General features: G+C 38.8%; 1 protein-coding gene across 1 annotated transcript in view; it reads right to left on the minus strand.

Moving 5' to 3' along the window:
* LOC308561118 (uncharacterized protein) overlaps nucleotides 1–16,011 on the minus strand; it is a 115,107-nt gene extending 99,096 nt beyond the window's left edge. The window contains exons 1-4 of the mRNA XM_081145686.1: nucleotides 15,888–16,011; nucleotides 14,497–14,798; nucleotides 6,272–6,371; nucleotides 4,824–4,895 (exon numbers count right to left, since the gene is read on the minus strand). Of these exons, the coding sequence (XP_081001812.1) occupies nucleotides 4,824–4,862 (39 nt within the window). The 5' untranslated portion in view covers nucleotides 4,863–4,895; nucleotides 6,272–6,371; nucleotides 14,497–14,798; nucleotides 15,888–16,011. The remainder of the gene's footprint in view (nucleotides 1–4,823; nucleotides 4,896–6,271; nucleotides 6,372–14,496; nucleotides 14,799–15,887) is intronic.
* Between the last annotated feature and the right edge of the window lie 1,289 nt (nucleotides 16,012–17,300).

The following is a 17,300-nucleotide window of genomic DNA, read 5'->3' on the forward strand; positions in this document are numbered from 1 at the left end:
CACCTCTCTCCTGACCTCTAGATCCAAAATTCCACTGGATTTCCAAAAAGCTCCTTCAAAACAGATTCACTATCTAAACACCACAAAATACTCCTATTCTGGGGGCCTATCTCACTTCTCAGTCACCTAAAACTAAAACCTGAAGGGCCCAATTTCTGTCTATTCCTGATGATGATGATGATGATGGTTGTGGTGGTGATGGCAACTACCTTCCATTGAGCTTTTACTATCTGAAGTCATTGTGCTAAATTTTACGTATTTACTTTCTACAGCCTTTGCAGTAATCCTGTAATTTATGCATTGTTGTTCTCATTTTATAGGGGAAGTTGAGTCTTAGAAAGCTAAGGAGCAGAGCTCAGATTTGTAGTCAAGGGCCTCTAACGCTAAAGGCTCTATGACTAGCCCCTCCCCATACAGCCTTTCCAGTAGGTTATCTATTCTATCTCTTCAAGCTCTTCACTGTAGGCCCCTCTCACTTTCCACCCCTCTGTCAGTGAGGGAACTCTGGCTCTTCACATGGCTGGCTTCTCTCATCCTTTGTGTGGCATCAAGTATGTCATCCTAATTCAGAAGACCCCCTCCTTACTCTCATGGTGCCCTGACCATAGAGCTTATCATCATCGGGGCGTTTTAACACTTAGTTACTGGTTTATTGCCCAATTCTCTTAAACAAATAGAAGCGCTGTAAGGGACAACTTGTCATTTGCTGTTCTCTGAATGTCCAGCACTGAGAGTACTGACACCTAGCTTGAGCACAGTCAATATTTGTTGATTGATTGGTAGGATTGGATATACATTTTACTCTGCCACCTCACAGGTAGTCTTTCTACCACTTCATATGGTTTGAGCTCTTATCATCTCATTTGGATAACATTAATAGTCACTGCCTTGTCTCCAGTCTCTTCTCACCAGAACACAACTACAGAAAGAATTATATCCCTGCTCAAAGCTCTTCAATGGCTAGTCTTTGACTACAGAGTAAGTCAAAGCTTCTTAACATGACATTGAAAACATGACATGAACACTACATCTACAGGCTTCTATGTTCCAGTCATGCCTTTCTGCCAGTATGATCTGAGCAAGTTGTATAATTTCATTTTCTTGCATATCTTTAATGATGCTCAGTCCCAGAAAATCTTTTTTCCCTCTTCTGAAATAAATAAAAACTAAATAAATAAATAAATAAATAAATTTTAAAAATTTATTTTTAAGGAACCATCTCTTCTACAAAGCTTTTTCTGACTCCATGTTCTAGAGAAAAGTTAAACGTTCCCCCACACCCATATGTTTCATTGCATTTTGACTATTATTTTCTTTAGTGTATATGGAATTGTATTACACTTAATTATGCATTTTTCTTGCCTTCCCAGCTAGATTACAAAAGTGGCGTGAAATAGTTGCTTACTAAATGACCAAATTTTGAATGAAAGAGAAAGTTGAGCTCAATGATATTTAACATCCTCTCATACTTAATATTTTATTTACCTTTAATGATTCTGTTATTTTTTAATTGGAAACTATTTGGTAGCCCATGACAAATGCTTTTCATTTTGATCCATGTCTACTCATTAAAGGCAGGTCATGAAAAAAAAAAGAAAAGAGCCCTGATCGGTGTGTCTCAGTTGACTGAGTATCCTACCATGCACAGAGAGGTTACTGGTTGGATTCCCAGTCAGGGCACATACCCGAGATGCAGGCTGGATCCCCAGTAGGGGGCATGCAGGAGGCCCCTGATCAATGCTTTTCTCCCTCTCCCTTTGTCTCTCTCTAAAATCAATAAAAAACATATTTTTTAAAGAGGGAAATAAATTTTAAAAAATAAAAAACAAACGAATAAAAACATCTATAATGCCAAAAGAGGCAGGGGCCCCCAAATAAAGAAATGCTTGCATTCCTAAATGTTGGCTCCTTTTCAGCAATTACATTTCTTATTTAAATTAAAAATCTCCTCCTATATTTCTTTTGGAAATTTAAATTGAAAAATCTGGAGAGCAAGCTGGCAATATGTATCAAGAGTCTATAAATGTTTATGGCCTTTGACCCAGCATATGATATCTAGGAAACAATAAACCAGGAATAATAGAGATATAAAACCAATTGTATCATTAATTTATTATTGTATTATATAGTATTTAATTTTTATACTAAAATATCTAAATGAAATTAAAACCCTAAGTTCAATAACAAGAAAATGAAAAATAATTAAATAAATTGAGGTATTGCAATACAATTAGAATGCATTTTTGAATTATCAAGAACATTAAAACCTAATCATTAACAATGTAAAAAAAAGTTTTTACCATATAACCTCAAAAATCTACATATGTATACATACAAACATATACATATGTACACATATGTGTTCATATATGTGTGTATGTGTATGTGAGAGAGAGAGAATATTAACATATAATATCCAGGTGATAAGACTATGTACAATTATGATTTTCTTTTTTACTTATTTATTTCTTTTTCTTTGTTTTATTTTTTTTACCTCAGCAAAAATGAATATATATTCCTTATATATCAAATTTTAAAAATTATTTTTAAACCTTTTACACCCAGTCTGGCACCAAGACAACTTAAACTACCTTTAACTCTATAGAATCCCTCCTATAATGAAGCCTAGTAGGATTGTTAGCAAGTCATAAACTATAAACTTTGTTTCAAGCAAACATACCCTTCACACAAACCATCTTCCATGCAGCATAAGTTATAAAATGTCTTATGAAAAATTAACAAGATTTTAACTAAACGGCTCAGTAAAAAATTGGATAAAGAAGGAGGTAAGTCTGAAAAACAAAGGGCATACATAACTTTTGGATAAAGTTAATATATGAAAGTGATGAATGGTTAACATAATGTGCCAAGAAGAGAAAGACATGTGTGGGAGAGATGCCCTAATATATCATATGTACATATTCATATCTAAGTAGAAAATGCAAAATATATCCCATCTGTTTTCACCCTCTTTTCCTCCCCTTCAGTTCCTCAAACAGCTGGTTGCGCAGCAGTGTACTTTCTTGGCAACCTCTCATTAGAGGAGGAGAATGGCTTCCATTATTGCCTTGATGGACCAGCGATGGCCAATGGGACCAATCCAAGGTGACAGCTACTGTCACAGCTTAAGCACACGTTTCCTGGCATAAAATATTGTTAATTCAGTTTATTGTTTCCGCCAGACATACTTTTTTCTATCTTTAGTTATAAAATATTAAATTGTCAGGACTCTTACAACAAATTTCTGTTTCAAATAAGGTGGTAGAGGGCAAAAGACTTACACAGACTGATCTCATTGCAGTTACTTCATACATGCTGTACGTAGTTTGATTTTATTTCAGTATCATCCCCCAAAGCATATGCAAGATTGAATCATAACAGCACATAGAGCTTTTGAATATTTCTATTTCATTCATATAAATAATGTGTTCTTTCTGACTCAAGTCAGATAGCCATGACCTCAATGATCCCAAGATGTTCTTAGTTAATGAACTTAAGTGTCCATGGGTCAGTGAAATATTCCTCCCATGAGCAATATTCAAAGATAATGTGCTGCAGTGGGAAGAACACTACAGGAATAATAAGGTCTGGGTTTGGAGTCCACCTCTGCTTCTAATCAATTGTGTGATCTAGGACAAGTCATTAAGCCTCCTCACCTTAAAATTTAATATTTTCAAAAGCTAAAAAAGAGTGAAACCATGGAAGTTTATGCTTCTCCATGAGTAGTTCTTAATCAGGCATGATTTTGTCCCACACACCCAGGGGACATTGGCAATACTGGGAGACATTTTTGGTTGTCACATCTTAGGAGAAGGAGTGACTGATATCTAGTAGGTAAAAGCCAATATGCTGCTGAACATCCTCCAATGCATAGTACAGTCCCACACAACAAAGAATCATCTGACCCCAAAATGTCAATAGTATAGATTTGAGATACCCTGTTCTACCTTGTAGTTCCATCAGGCCATAGGGAGAAATTTCAAGTGACTAATAGATCAGAACTTTAAACATTTACTTTTTTAGGTTACTGAAGTTTGAACATTTATAGTTGGATTCTAGACATACGTAGGTGATTGTAGGTGAAGACAGAAAATACTTAGAAAGATTTAGAGTATCACCATTGATTTCAACTGTCACAATTGCTTAATTTAATATGGGTTTGTTCATGTGAAATTAGTCTTCTACACCTTAAGCATCAGTCACATTTTCTTTTCTCTCAGTAAGGGCACCTAAAAACTCTGTTTTCACACCGCCAAATGTCTTAGCACCATAAATGTAGTATAACTTAGAATCAGTGCCTATCGGTCAGACTATTTAAATGGTTGACCATTTACTTAGAGGTTACTTTCCTTAACCCTGAGCTTGGTTATTTCTTGGTTATTTTTTTTAACGCTAAGATTGTCAATGGACTTATATTATTGCAGTAATTTAAGGATTACATAAAGATAACATTCTTGTTAGAATTTCATTTCTAAAAGGGGTAGAGAATATCCTAATATAAATGATCATTAATTAAATGCAAAGATTAGGGAAATTTATAGTTGAGTCTTCTTTAAAAACCATTTCAAAGCCAGAGTTTTATGAGATTAAATAAAGCCATATAAAAAGATTATGTTTGTTAATTTGTTTGTTTGTTTTATTTCTTTAACAAGAGCAGTGAAAACATCTGTTAGTTGTACTAACCCACACTATAGTTTGATGTGTTCTTGGGAAAAGAGGTGGAGAGAGAAATCTGCCTTATATTTTGCCACAATTTTTAAGTAATTCTTTTCACCATGGATCCTCAAAACATAAGATTCATAATGGAAGTTTCTACCACTTACCTTGCAGATTTCAGCTGAGATGTTGTCAACTTCAAACATTTGTTTTTCCGTGGTTTCTGGTGTTGCCACACCCTATTGATATGGTGACAAAAGTGAAAATTCACTTCAGATTGGAAGTTCCAGAATAGACTTGCAAACACATATCTCAACAAAAGTCTTAGCTAGATAAGTCTTCTGAAAATCTTTCAGTTAACACAAAATGATTTTTTTCCTAACAATTTAGACCTCAAGGGGTTCCTGAGTGTGAAGATCATAGAAAGTTGTGGAAGGACCAAATGAACTTGTATATTATAGAAATCAGAGAATTGTTGGATCAATGTACACTTATCTGACCATCCTGCCATTTGTTCTTTATGCCACAGGCTTTCTTCTGAAACTTTGCAGTTACTTCCATTTCTTTTACTTATAGTTGATGCAATTTTAGCAGGCTCTAAAAGCCTTGAACTAACAGTCAATCAACTCTTAAAGTGCCTCGTCATTCTTGTCAAATCAGCCTTAATGTTTCTTGGCAGAGAATCCAATTTTTTCGGTAACGGTGGACTTAAAGAAACTCCAAGTTAATGCTGAAGAGGATTCTCCATTTTCTAAAAGATGTACAAATGCTTTCATTTGATTTGAGTGCTCAACCTTTAGTCTTTTGACAATATAAATTTTTGCTGTGCTAGTCTGATATCATAGACAAAATATTGGACTTGAACATCAAAAGATCTGCCTTAAAAATCAGAGCTTTGCCCGGCCAGCGTGGCTCAGTGATTGAACATCGACCTAGGATCCAGGAGATTGCGGTTCGATTCCCGATCAGGACACATGCCCGGGTTGCGGGCTTGATCCCCCAGTAGGGGGCATGCAGGGGACAGGTGATCAATGCCTCTCATCATTGATGTTTCTATCTCTCCCTCCCTCTCCCTTCCTCTCTCTGAAATCAATAAAAAACTATATATTTTTTTTAAAAAACACAGCTTTGCCCTTTAATAGTGGTGAGCCTTTGGGTGTAATTGCTTTGCATCACTGAGTTTCAGTTACCCTTCTGGGATAAGAACACCTAACTTATAGGGTTATGGTTGGCATTTCATGGAACAATGTTATGAAAGTACCTTGTATATTGTAAATCACTATATAACTGTCAATCATATTATAATTTCTGCCTCTACAAATACATTGAGTTGGTACACTAAGCAAACTACTCTAGGGGTAGGTGTGGTAGAACACACATCACTGTGACCCTGTGTATTAACATCAAAACTGCACAATCTTTCCCCGTGTTACAAACCACCCATTTACATACATTGTGGAGGAAGAACCAGCTTGTAGTACCCAAGTAAGTTATTATCCTTTTTCCCATTAATATAAAATGTGTAGCAAGAGGATGACCTCAGGAGCTTCTAATTTTATACAGATGTAAAAATGAAGAGTTTATAAACTATGAGTGCACAATAAAAAAAACACACCTTGCTACGAGAGGGGTCTCTGCTGAGGAAAGTGGCTCCCAGTATTCAGAAGTAGACTCAGATGCATATTCTTATAGAAACAATGCTAAGTGCAATAGGTCTAGATGAAAAAAAAAAAAAATGCCATAACTGTTAGTACTTCTGGTCCCCAAATATGTGCACAAAGGGCCTTTATAGACAGCCTCTGAAGGCAACCATTGCATATGCATTCTTTGTATAGGAGAATGTGTTTTAAACACAAACAAATAAGTTTAAATAAGCAAAGTTCAACCCTGCTCAAAGTTAGGGATTGTTTGTATAATCGATTAAATATAAGTTATATTGCAAATTCTCCCAGGATTCAATTTCCTGAGGAGAGAATCAGGAATTCACCCGCCAGTCAATTCATAATGGTGAACTGCTGCCCTAGGATGCTCTGTTAAGAATCCTGATATAGTGAGAGTGGTCTCAGTCTGCCTTGGTGGAGATCATCTTTATTTGGTTGTTTTCCTGTTATCTTATATTGTGCTTATCTGACGAGATAGTTTTTTGATACAGTATTTTACTTGTTTAAATAAGAGGAGAAAGCCAATTGGCCATTTCCTCTTTCATTGCTGACTCCCCTCTTAAACCTCAGTGCTCTTTACAACCTCATGTAAATATTACTAAAGAAATCACTTTTTAAAATTACTAATGAATTAATGACTCTGGTCCAGATAATCTTATCTCAGCTGTTTCTATCTATCCCAATTAATAGCTGTGACTGAGTCAGTTGTGTGAGGATGTGCAATAACTCTTAGGAGTACCAATATTACTGTGTTATTTTAGCCTTATAGACCCAAACTAATTCTGTTTTCCCAGAGAAGATATCATAAATACTCACATAAATATTAATGTATATTTTGCAATTTCCTAAGCATGACATGTAGCTTTGCTAATTATGTCATGGTGCCGTTGTACATTCTGTTACCTCTGCCTCGACCCTCCCTTACTTGCCTCTCAAGGGAGCTCCTTTTTTCCTTTCAAAGTGTGTTGAACACCAGCTAATCCACGTGGTCTTCCCTACTCCCTTCACTCTGCTATCAGCTCAAACACAAATTCACTTGCTCCATGTCCTGCTCCCCCATAGCACTCTGCACTGACCCCACTAGCACTTACATTACCCCCTTATAAATACTTGTTTACAGGCTGCTGAAGGCAGGTAACATATTATTCATCTACAGTAGCTATAGAATAAATTGCGAATCTAGCAAATACTCAATCATTCTTTTCTGACTACATGAGTAAGTGGTATTGAGTGTCAAGCATTGTGCTTGTGATGTTTTTGCTTCCTGACAGCTGAGATGTCTCACAGGGTAGTCATTAATCCGATGTATTTTTTCATCCAATGACTCATTTGAGAAATAGTTGTAGCTTCTGTGTATCCATTGCATGGACAGGGGACTATGGACCCTGAGTTACCTCTACCCTCCTACCTTATCTGGAACAGTGATATCTTGACTTTCTCACTGGAATCCTCAAGCCATAATTCTATCCTGGTGTTCTGGGCACTTACCTGAGAATCATATGGTTCTTGGTTCCCCAAGAATAGGTTAGCAACAGACTTGAGCTTGGTTGGATTCTCAGCAGTTGTACTCAATATCTGTGTAAATCTGGGAACATTACTTAACCTCTCAGGAACCTCAGGTCTCACTTCTGTGCAGTGAGAACGATACCTATCTCACAGGGTTGTAAGACAATATGTGTAAAATATCCTAGAGGTGCCTACCTGCAGAGGGAATCATTACATGCTAGTTCTATCTGCCAATTTTCTCCTGTCCTCTTTCAAAGGCTAAATTCAATGTAGCCATGTTGGAGATAATCCTAATGGCCTCTATAATTCTACCACGGGAGAAAAGGTTGTAAAAGTGAAGATTTCTAAAAACACTAATTAAGTCACCTGCATTTGAAAAGGATCTATAATTCCAAGTACCTCATTCATTCATTTATTCATTAAGAATATTTACTGAATGCCTGACATATGCTAGGCTTTGAGTATATAGCAGTTAATAAGACAGGCAACATTCCTTACCTTCCTAGGGCTTCCAGCCTAGTGGTCTATACACTATAAAGAAATCAAATGCTTGAGGTTATATAGAAAGCTGGGAAACAGTTTATGTTTCCTAAGCATAAAAGTTTTTTTCTTGTTTCTTAACTAAGATGGAGTTTTTACATTGGATTGTTTCCCAATAATATATTTTTAAGGTTATCATAATGCCTTGCACATAGTGGCTGCTTGAAAAAACATTTATTGAATTAATAAAATTTTAAAGAGCCTTTATTTAGTTTAGCTTTAAAAGTGCCTATGAAGACATAACATTCCCAAAAAGGCCTTAGAAATAGTCATTGAATGTTGACTGAGGAGCAACGAATGTGAATTTTATGCACCATGCCTCTCCTGCCTCCACTGGGGAAAATAGGTTGGCTATCTAAATAAATAAAATTTTTTCACAGCTGGTCATTTTTAGTATTTAATTATGAGATAAGAAGAAACTGCTTTTCTTACCAGAGAGGAACATGAATTGGTCTCAACCACTGGAATGATTTTAAAAGCATATTATACTGAGAATAAGTTACACAAGAGAAAAAGGAAAGAACATCCCCCCACTGGTACATGAACATACTAGACATTCCTTCCATTGAGCTTACTGTCAGCTTCCTCCTTTCACTTTTGTGGGGAGACCTGGGAGTCTTCCCATTTAGCTGTGTTGTAGCTAGGGTGGCTAATGGTGCTTTACGGGGTTTCTCTGCAATTAGGATGCATCCGTATTTTTGCGGGGAGTGAGGCCCTCACTGCATCTCATAATGAAGAATAACCTTTCCCCAATACCCACATGGCACTGTGGAGCGCTCACCCAGGCAACACTAACTTTCTGCTCTGCTCCGGCACATTGGCAAAATTTGGGCGCTAGATGTGTACTTAGGATTTCTTAGTTGTTTGATCACATTGATGAAAGGATATGCAATCAATCTCCTCCTAAGACAGTGAGTGGTATTGGTCATAACTCATTACTCCGTCAAGGATTTGGCATTTCAATCGATGGGAAATGATGTGTGATCATTCTAATTTATTATACATCATTTCCCATCAATCGACGAGCTGAAGCCTTGACATAATAAGTACTTACAGACACTGTCAATCATTCTTGGTCCAAATACCTCCCAGGGCTGCCTTTTGGGATATCTTCAAATAGTCATGAAAATAGAATGTGCCCCAGAATTACAAATGCAATGATTTCACTCAGCAGAAGACTTACTTGGAGACGACCTCTTACTGAGGGATTCCATTGGCAATTGCTAAAACACTGTACCATCCACCAAGTTAAAGAGGGTGAAATTGATAAATATTCTGATTAGCCACAATTTTCCTCTGAACCTCTCCAAATGGGATTCAAAGGATGGTGGCACTGCCATAATCATAGGGGTACCCGTTTTGTCTTTGAAAAATGCTACTCTTTCCACCTACCTCATCTGAGAAAATTTACTATTTCCTGAGCATTTTTTGGAACAATGTCAGCAATCAAAGCCCATTGATTTTCCAGCCTTTTGTCACTGTGGGGAATGACATCACTAGAGAGCAGATCACCAAATAGTAGCAACATAGCAGAATTCATGAATTACCAGTACTTTTAAATAAGATCCTTCTGCTGTTATTACTGCCCATGCTGAAGCAATGGCTGAGAACTGTCCACTTTGATTAGTTCTATTTGTTTGAAGTTTGATTCTCATGAAAATAAAATACAAAAAGAGATTCTCAGGTGCGTGTCCTTAAGCAACACTGTCCAAAGTTGTCATTTTGGACATCACATACTGCCTGTGGTGTTCCTGGCAACTCCAGAATCTGCCTGCTGCTTCACATGAGCATTGGGGCAATTTTGAAAATATATCACGACATTTTCCATTTTTACTTTGTGGTATTTTTCAGAAACAAACCCAAACTCCCATGAAAATTTGCATGTGTAGTAGAAGGAGAATTTTCACCAGCAGCAAAAGGAACATTTTCTAAAGAAAGGAGGGTGATATTCTCTCTATGCCCGACATACATAGCAACACTTTTGCTGGGACAGAAGGAAAAATACTGTATTTTGGCTGGAAAAAAAATTACTTTCTTTGTCTATGAATATCACCTCTTAAATATCTGGGAAAATAATAAGTAAAGTCAAGCTTCAGAGGGCGTTCATTCTTAATAAACTTAAAAATAAGGCAGGAAAAGAAATAAACTCCACATGATTCTTTTTCACCAGCAACACTGTAGCATCAGCTTTTTTTTTTTTTTTTTTTTGTAAGGAATCCAGCTGTGGAAGTCTGATCATTTCGAAGGAAGCCAGTGCTTTGCATGCGGCGTGTGAGTACGATCTGGAAGCCGGTGCAGAGATTCTAAATCATCGCCAAGAAAGTTTGCTCCCATCCTGTTCAAGGGCCCACTACTCAAGAGATTACAAATGCCAAACTAATACAGTGGAATTTAATAGAATCTTTCCCAGTGGATTTCAATGCATTCATTAGCTCATTCAATCCTCACAATTTGCTTGAGCCAATAACTTGCTAATCTTGGGGGGCAAATGCCTTCCTTGCTCCTTCCAGTACCAGCACTTCCTCTTCGCTTCCTTGTCAGCAATCAGTGGGTCTTGGCAGAACCAGGGCTTACTGGGGAGACAGCTGCTCCTTTAGCTCTTCCCATGCTCTGGGGCTTATCCAGGCTAATGGAGAATCACAGTTCATTATGCACCTTCTTCCTCTGCCCCCTGTGAGAAAGCTCCAGTGTATATCAGGTTTGGAATAGGAGCATCATTGCTACCGAAGCTGCCAAAATAAAGCTGCCAGCATCCTATGGAGGAGTCAAGGGATCTCAGTATTTGTAAGAAAATGTGCCCTGACCCCAGAAGAAGGCTAGAAGGGAATTCAAGAGTGCAGGGGGGGAAAATTGGTGTCATCCACTAATTCTACCCTGCTCTTCATGAGGAAGGCAGCAGCAACCATCTATTAAGCTCTCACTATTTTCCAGGCACTATGTTAAGCCTTGTATACACATTAGTTCATTTTATATCTTAAAACAATGCTAAAAAATTGGTACTGTTCTTGCCCTTATATGTAAGATGAGGAAATAGAAACAGGGGATTACATATGCAAAATAACTTGCCTAGAATCAGATGGCAAGTAAAAGAGCTGGCATTTCGATCTGAGTCTCAATACTAAGGTCATCTTCATACCTGCTACCAGCACAGCCTTTAAGAAAGGAAGAGTTGCCATTCATTTCAAAGATGAAAGCAAGTCGAGGAGGGCTTTGCTGTGCGAGGAAAGGGAAATAGGAAAAAACAGAGGAAGAAAATGGCAAATATCTAAATGATCAAGATTCAGTACCAGCCTGGCCGGGCGTGGCTCAGCAGTTGAGCACCGACCTAGGATCCAGGAGATCGAGTTTCGATTCCCGGTCAGGGCACATGCCCGGGTTGCACGCTCCATCCCCAGGCGGGGGCGTGCAGGAGGCAGCCGATCCATGACTCTCTCATCATTGATGTTTCTCTCTCTCTCTCCCTCTCCCTTCCTCTCTCTGAAATCAATAAAGATATATTTTCTAAAAAAAAGATAATACCTTTCCAAATTAGGTACAGGTACATGAAAGTATAAACTGAAAAATAATAAGGGCATCCTTATGATAATTAGGACATATCTTTTCTTATAAATATTTATTTCTAGAGAAAAAAAAGGTAGAAGCATTTAGAAACTCACTTTCAGAGAAAAAAAGATTTATATAAAAAGAGAAACTTTTTCAAACATCTGATGCAGAATCAATCACAGTACTCCATAAGAAATGCCACTCTGCAAGAAACGAGGCCCCTGCTTTGGAACCCTGACTAACAAAAGAAACAATGCCTAGAGTGAGTGCTCACGTGTGAGGTTTGAGTTTGATGTGATTTGAAAAGCTTGAGTAATAAACTCCTGAAAAATGGAGTTTGGTAATGAGCAAGCCTTTAACGATATAGACATGTTGCCAGGTACCACTTTAATAAACTATTACAAATGATCGATGCAAAGGTGTTTCCAACAGCTGTTTACGCAATGTGGCCGGAAGAATTCTTCCATAAAGAAGCTGTTAGTAGGAAAATTGGCTATGCATGGTTGTGATGTCAAATTCATACATAACAAACTTTTTCCTGTCAATCAACAATCTTGCCATAAATTGATCCATTTCTAACAAGCCTTTTTTTGAATTGACAACTTCAGTGTGAATAATAAAAGGGACCCTTTAAAGAGAGTGAACTCCAAATGGCTTTTTGCAACTCTTTAACACATGGGGAGAAGTGGCAGAGCTTTGTGACTTTTAATTTCTATTGGAACAGGTGAGCAGCAGCTCCAAACACCACGGTAGCTTTTCAAAGGTAGCTGAATACAACAAAGCCAGGTGACCTCTTAGGTCTGGCTTAGAGAAGTTAAGCTCATGTCCAGTGATAGAAACAAATGTTAGGGCATTTTCCTCGACTATCCAGGACACAAAAGTCAAGTGTAGGTGAGGTACTATGTAAATACACTCTGTTTCTGCCCAATGAGGCTGCCAGCACCAGAGCCCCACTCAGGTGAGTGGGGGGGTGGCCAGTGTCATCACAGTCGGTACATCAGGCAGACCCTTACAGCCTGCTGTTGGGTTCTGTTGTCCCAGCCCTTGACCTTGCCTTTCACCCAGGCTGTTGCTCAAACTCAGTATCGCTGGTTTCTGATGTTTTTCCCCAAAAAAAATTTAATTGACAAAAATTGCAGGGTTGTAAAGAATGCCTACACATTCGGTAGATGTTTCTATGTGCTGGATAAAACAATACCTAAGGCAAGGGTTGTATTCCTAAAGATAGCTAGAGATTGGAGACCATAATCTGTTCAGGGATCCCTAACCCACCATTTCTAACTGCAGAGTATTTTTACCTTCATGTATTATAATGGCCACTATCATCACTAAAGACAAAAAAACCCTGACTAACCTGGTTATTTTTCATGTCTAAATTCAACATGCTTTGTCTTCTAGTGAAATAACATCTATTTCTGGAGGCTTCACCACACTATTGTCTGTGTCCATGGGTTATGCATATCTTATAAATTCGTTGGTTAATCTATACCCCCAGCCCACCCCACCTTCCCTCTGAGACTCGTCAGTCTATTCCATGCTTCTGTGTCTCTGGATCTATATTGTTCATCAGTTTATTTTGATCATTAGATTCCACATATGAGTGAAATCATGTGATACTTGTCTCTCTCTGACTGGTTTATGTTGCTTGGCATAATACTCTCCAGGTCCCTCCATGCTGTCTCAGTGGGTAAGAGATCCTTATTTTTTATAGCTGCATAGTATTCCATGGTGTAAATGTACCACAGCGTTTTTATCCAGTGATCAGCAAGGAACAGACTTGGAGAGTGCTAAATGCAGCTTTTGGCAAAGCTGTGTAAATGGCACGCCCATATTATCTAGCCTCACCTTACTTCCTTTCCTATTAAATAACAACCAGATTATTACAATAGTATCACCCTGACCAGAAATCAAACTGAAAATATTTTGGTGCACAGGATGACACTTAATCAATGGAGCCACATAGGCCAGGGCCCATTTTTAATTTTTTGAGGAATCTTCACGCTGCTTTCCACAGTGGCTGCACCAGTCTGCATTCCCACCAACAGTGAACAAGGGCTCCCTTTTCTCCACACCCTCACCAACTTGTTGTTTGTTGATTTATTAATGACAGCCATTTTGACAGCTGTGAAGTGATATCTCGTTTTAATTTGCATTTTTCTGTTGACTTGCATTACTCAGACATGTGATTACCAGAGGAAAAGGAAGGCGGGGGAAGGCAGAAGAAGGTAAAGGGGGAATAAATGGTGATGGAAGAAGACTTGACTTGGGGTGGTGAACACACAGTACAATATACAGATGGTGTATTTTAGAACTGTACACCTGAAACCTATATAATTTTATTAACGAATGTCACCACATTCAATAAAAAAATATTCTCATCTTTTAATACAACCATATCTTGCCTCACAGTGCTACCAAAAGCCAAAAATGCTAGTGTATTCAAAGAGACTATTACAGCCTGGCCATTCAAAGCAGGTAAAGGAAAGCTGTATTTATTTTTAAGAAATGCGTTTGTCCAAATCGTGAAGAGTAATTTATATATTTAATGTTGATGACATAATAACTTGCTCATCCTCAGTATCTTAGTTACCTTTCTGAAGTTATCGCCAGGACAGGAAGACTGGTGTGGACCCGCTTGAAGCTAAATGTGACTCCTGCCCCTTTTTGCTGTCTCTTCGGTATTCACCGAGCTCTCTCCACAGGCCGGCTGGAGGAGGCCGTGTCATCTTCAAAGCCAGGTTTTTTCGAGCTATGGCACTCCAGCTAGACCCCAATGGCAGGAGAAAGGTGGAGCAGGGAGTTACCAGCAAGACTTATTTTGTATTCCTTCACAAATATTTACTGAGGGCCAAGTGCTTTGTAAGTGTCAGGGTTCCATCAGTGGCAAAACACCTAAAAACAGACAAAAACCACTATCATCATGGGGGCAGTCGATGCAAGCAATCCCTCTGACACCATCATAATAATCTGGCTATTATTTAACAGGAAAGGGGTGAAAGGAGAAACCAGATAATATAGGCATGCCATTGACACAGCTTTGCTAAAAAGCTACATTTAGCACTGTCCAAGTCTGTTCCCCGCTCATGGATGGGGTAAGGGACTGGACAAAGGCAGTTTAGACACGTGCCCAGTAAGGTCTGAGTGATGTGAGAATGCTGGCCTGTCAGTCACACCTGGAAACGTACTTGGCCACCGCAAGCTTGGGAAACCTAACTCTTTAAACTTCCAAGCAAAGGAAGTTCCCTCTCCCTTGGCGCCAGAGCCCTGGGCGCTCTTGGGGCTCCTGCTGCAACAGCCTGCCCCCCTCACACGGACTAAAGGACTTTAACCCGGCCTACACGCTAAACCACGCCCAGCTACAAGCTGGAATGCCAGCTCTGGACACTGGCCCTGTTCCTGGCTTTGCTGAACTCCTAGCTGCCCCTTTTCCCGGGCTGGCTTAAGGGGCAGGGGACTTTGGATCCCGAGAAATGTAAGTTTACGCAAATAAAGCCTTCGTCCACATTCCAACCTCCCGTGCGAGTCTTAGGAAATTCGTTTTCTGAAGATATCACAAGACCCTCACTCTCATTCGTGTCTGGGAAGGCTGGCCCTTTAATTCCTCTGGCATCACCATCTTCTTCATGTCTACATTTTATCTTATGACTCTGAACTGATTTCGGAAATGGAAAAGATGAAGAAAGAGCCAAAGAAAGCATGACTGAAAAAGAAACGGAGGACAGGAAGTCAGGGAGATGGGCTTGACTTAGGTTAAGATTGGAGGTTCCTGCAGAGGCCCCTGCATCTTTTACTTTGGACACTTCATCACCCCCCAGCCACGAGCAGCTTCTCTGCAGGAAGCAGCAACCCAAAACAGGCCAAGTTTACCATTTGTAAATATCTAGCACTTCCCCAAATCCCTAAAAAACAACAACGGAGCACGTATTGCCTAGATGGATAAATTGTCATCCTTAAAAATCCGTGTATAAAGAAGACTAGTACCTGTAATCCCAGGTCATTACACGGCTCCGCCGATCTGGAGGTTCATGTTAGCAGCACCGCCAGCCCTTAGTAGGGCCAGGCGTCTCCTGTTGCCTGCTTGCACTGTTGCTTAATTTCACACACCCTATTTAATTCAACAAGGGTGTGTTAGCAAAACCTGTCACCAAGTTTTCTGAACTTATTACTATTTGATCGAACGATACTTTTCCCAAAAAAGACATTTAGAGAGCACTGACAAGAGCCAAAAGCTTAGGTGAACGTTTTTTGCTTTTTATAGTTTTAAATTAGGAGCGCGGCAAAGGGAGGTTTTAGGATAAAGTTACTGTAAATAAGATCTTTGTCTCTCAATGAGACTACTTCCTCAAATCTGCCTTTTCTTTTTGACTGGAACTGTTCAGCCCCACTTTCAGTGAAATTCAATCACGTTCATTAGCATTTCTAAAGACGTAAGCTACTCAAAACAGCTGCATTGTCTTTCCTTTTCAACTAAAATGCAGCTTTTCCTTCAGAAGGGAGAACTCTCCCTCTGGTTACCCAGTTCTTTCTGCTTGGCACCCATTATTTTCAATGGCAGAGCCACCCCCGCGACACAGGAAGTGCAATCCCATTTGATCTCACTTGAAAGAAATTGTAAATACTTGGTAAGGGCGGAAACTGTGGCTCAAAGAAGAATACAACGAAATAACTGTGGAAGCTAAAAAAAAAAAAAAAAAAGCAAGAGCGATTATGTAATAATCATTTAAATGAACTCACTCTTTGTCCCTGGAACTAACACTCTCATTATCAGGAGCATTTAATATATTCCCTATGGGAAGCAGGCTGCTGTCTGTCAGTCTTCCTTCTCTTTCATTGGCTATTTCAGCAATTAGAGAGGAAAACATTTTCTCTTTTTTAATCCCTTAAGTCTATATAAGGAGCATTCCATATGCTTTGAATCATAAAATTACCTGTCTTTTTTTTTTTTTTTAGGTGAGTACTGATGGAAATATATTGTAAGAAAGAGCCAAGGGTTTACAAGTTAATCTTTTTCGTTTGTTTGTTTTTACTGACTTAGGAAATCATTTTTTGTGGTGCCCCGTTTCAAAATTCTGCCTGTAATTTGATTGTAAACCCAATTTTGTGCAAAAGTTAAAGCCTAGAAAAGAAGCTGTTATTTACAAAGGAAGATGGTGCCCTGATCCATGCTGAGAAGGGCAAGCCCTGGAGCTGAGTTTCAGAAAAGGTTTGCCATAGTCTATATGGATGTCTGGCTGTCCCCTGTGACAGTGCCATCAGGCAAGATTAGAGGGGCTGAAGGACCCACTGGATTCAAGTCCTAACCCAGTGAACTAAGCAGGCACAGAGATCAGCGAGGTGCTGAGAATGCTAGAAATGTGGAAATTAGTCATTCATAATCATATCTGAACAAAACAA

Source organism: Miniopterus schreibersii (genome assembly GCF_964146895.1).
Source record: "Miniopterus schreibersii genome assembly, chromosome: 8".
NCBI classification, from domain to species: domain Eukaryota; kingdom Metazoa; phylum Chordata; class Mammalia; order Chiroptera; family Miniopteridae; genus Miniopterus; species Miniopterus schreibersii.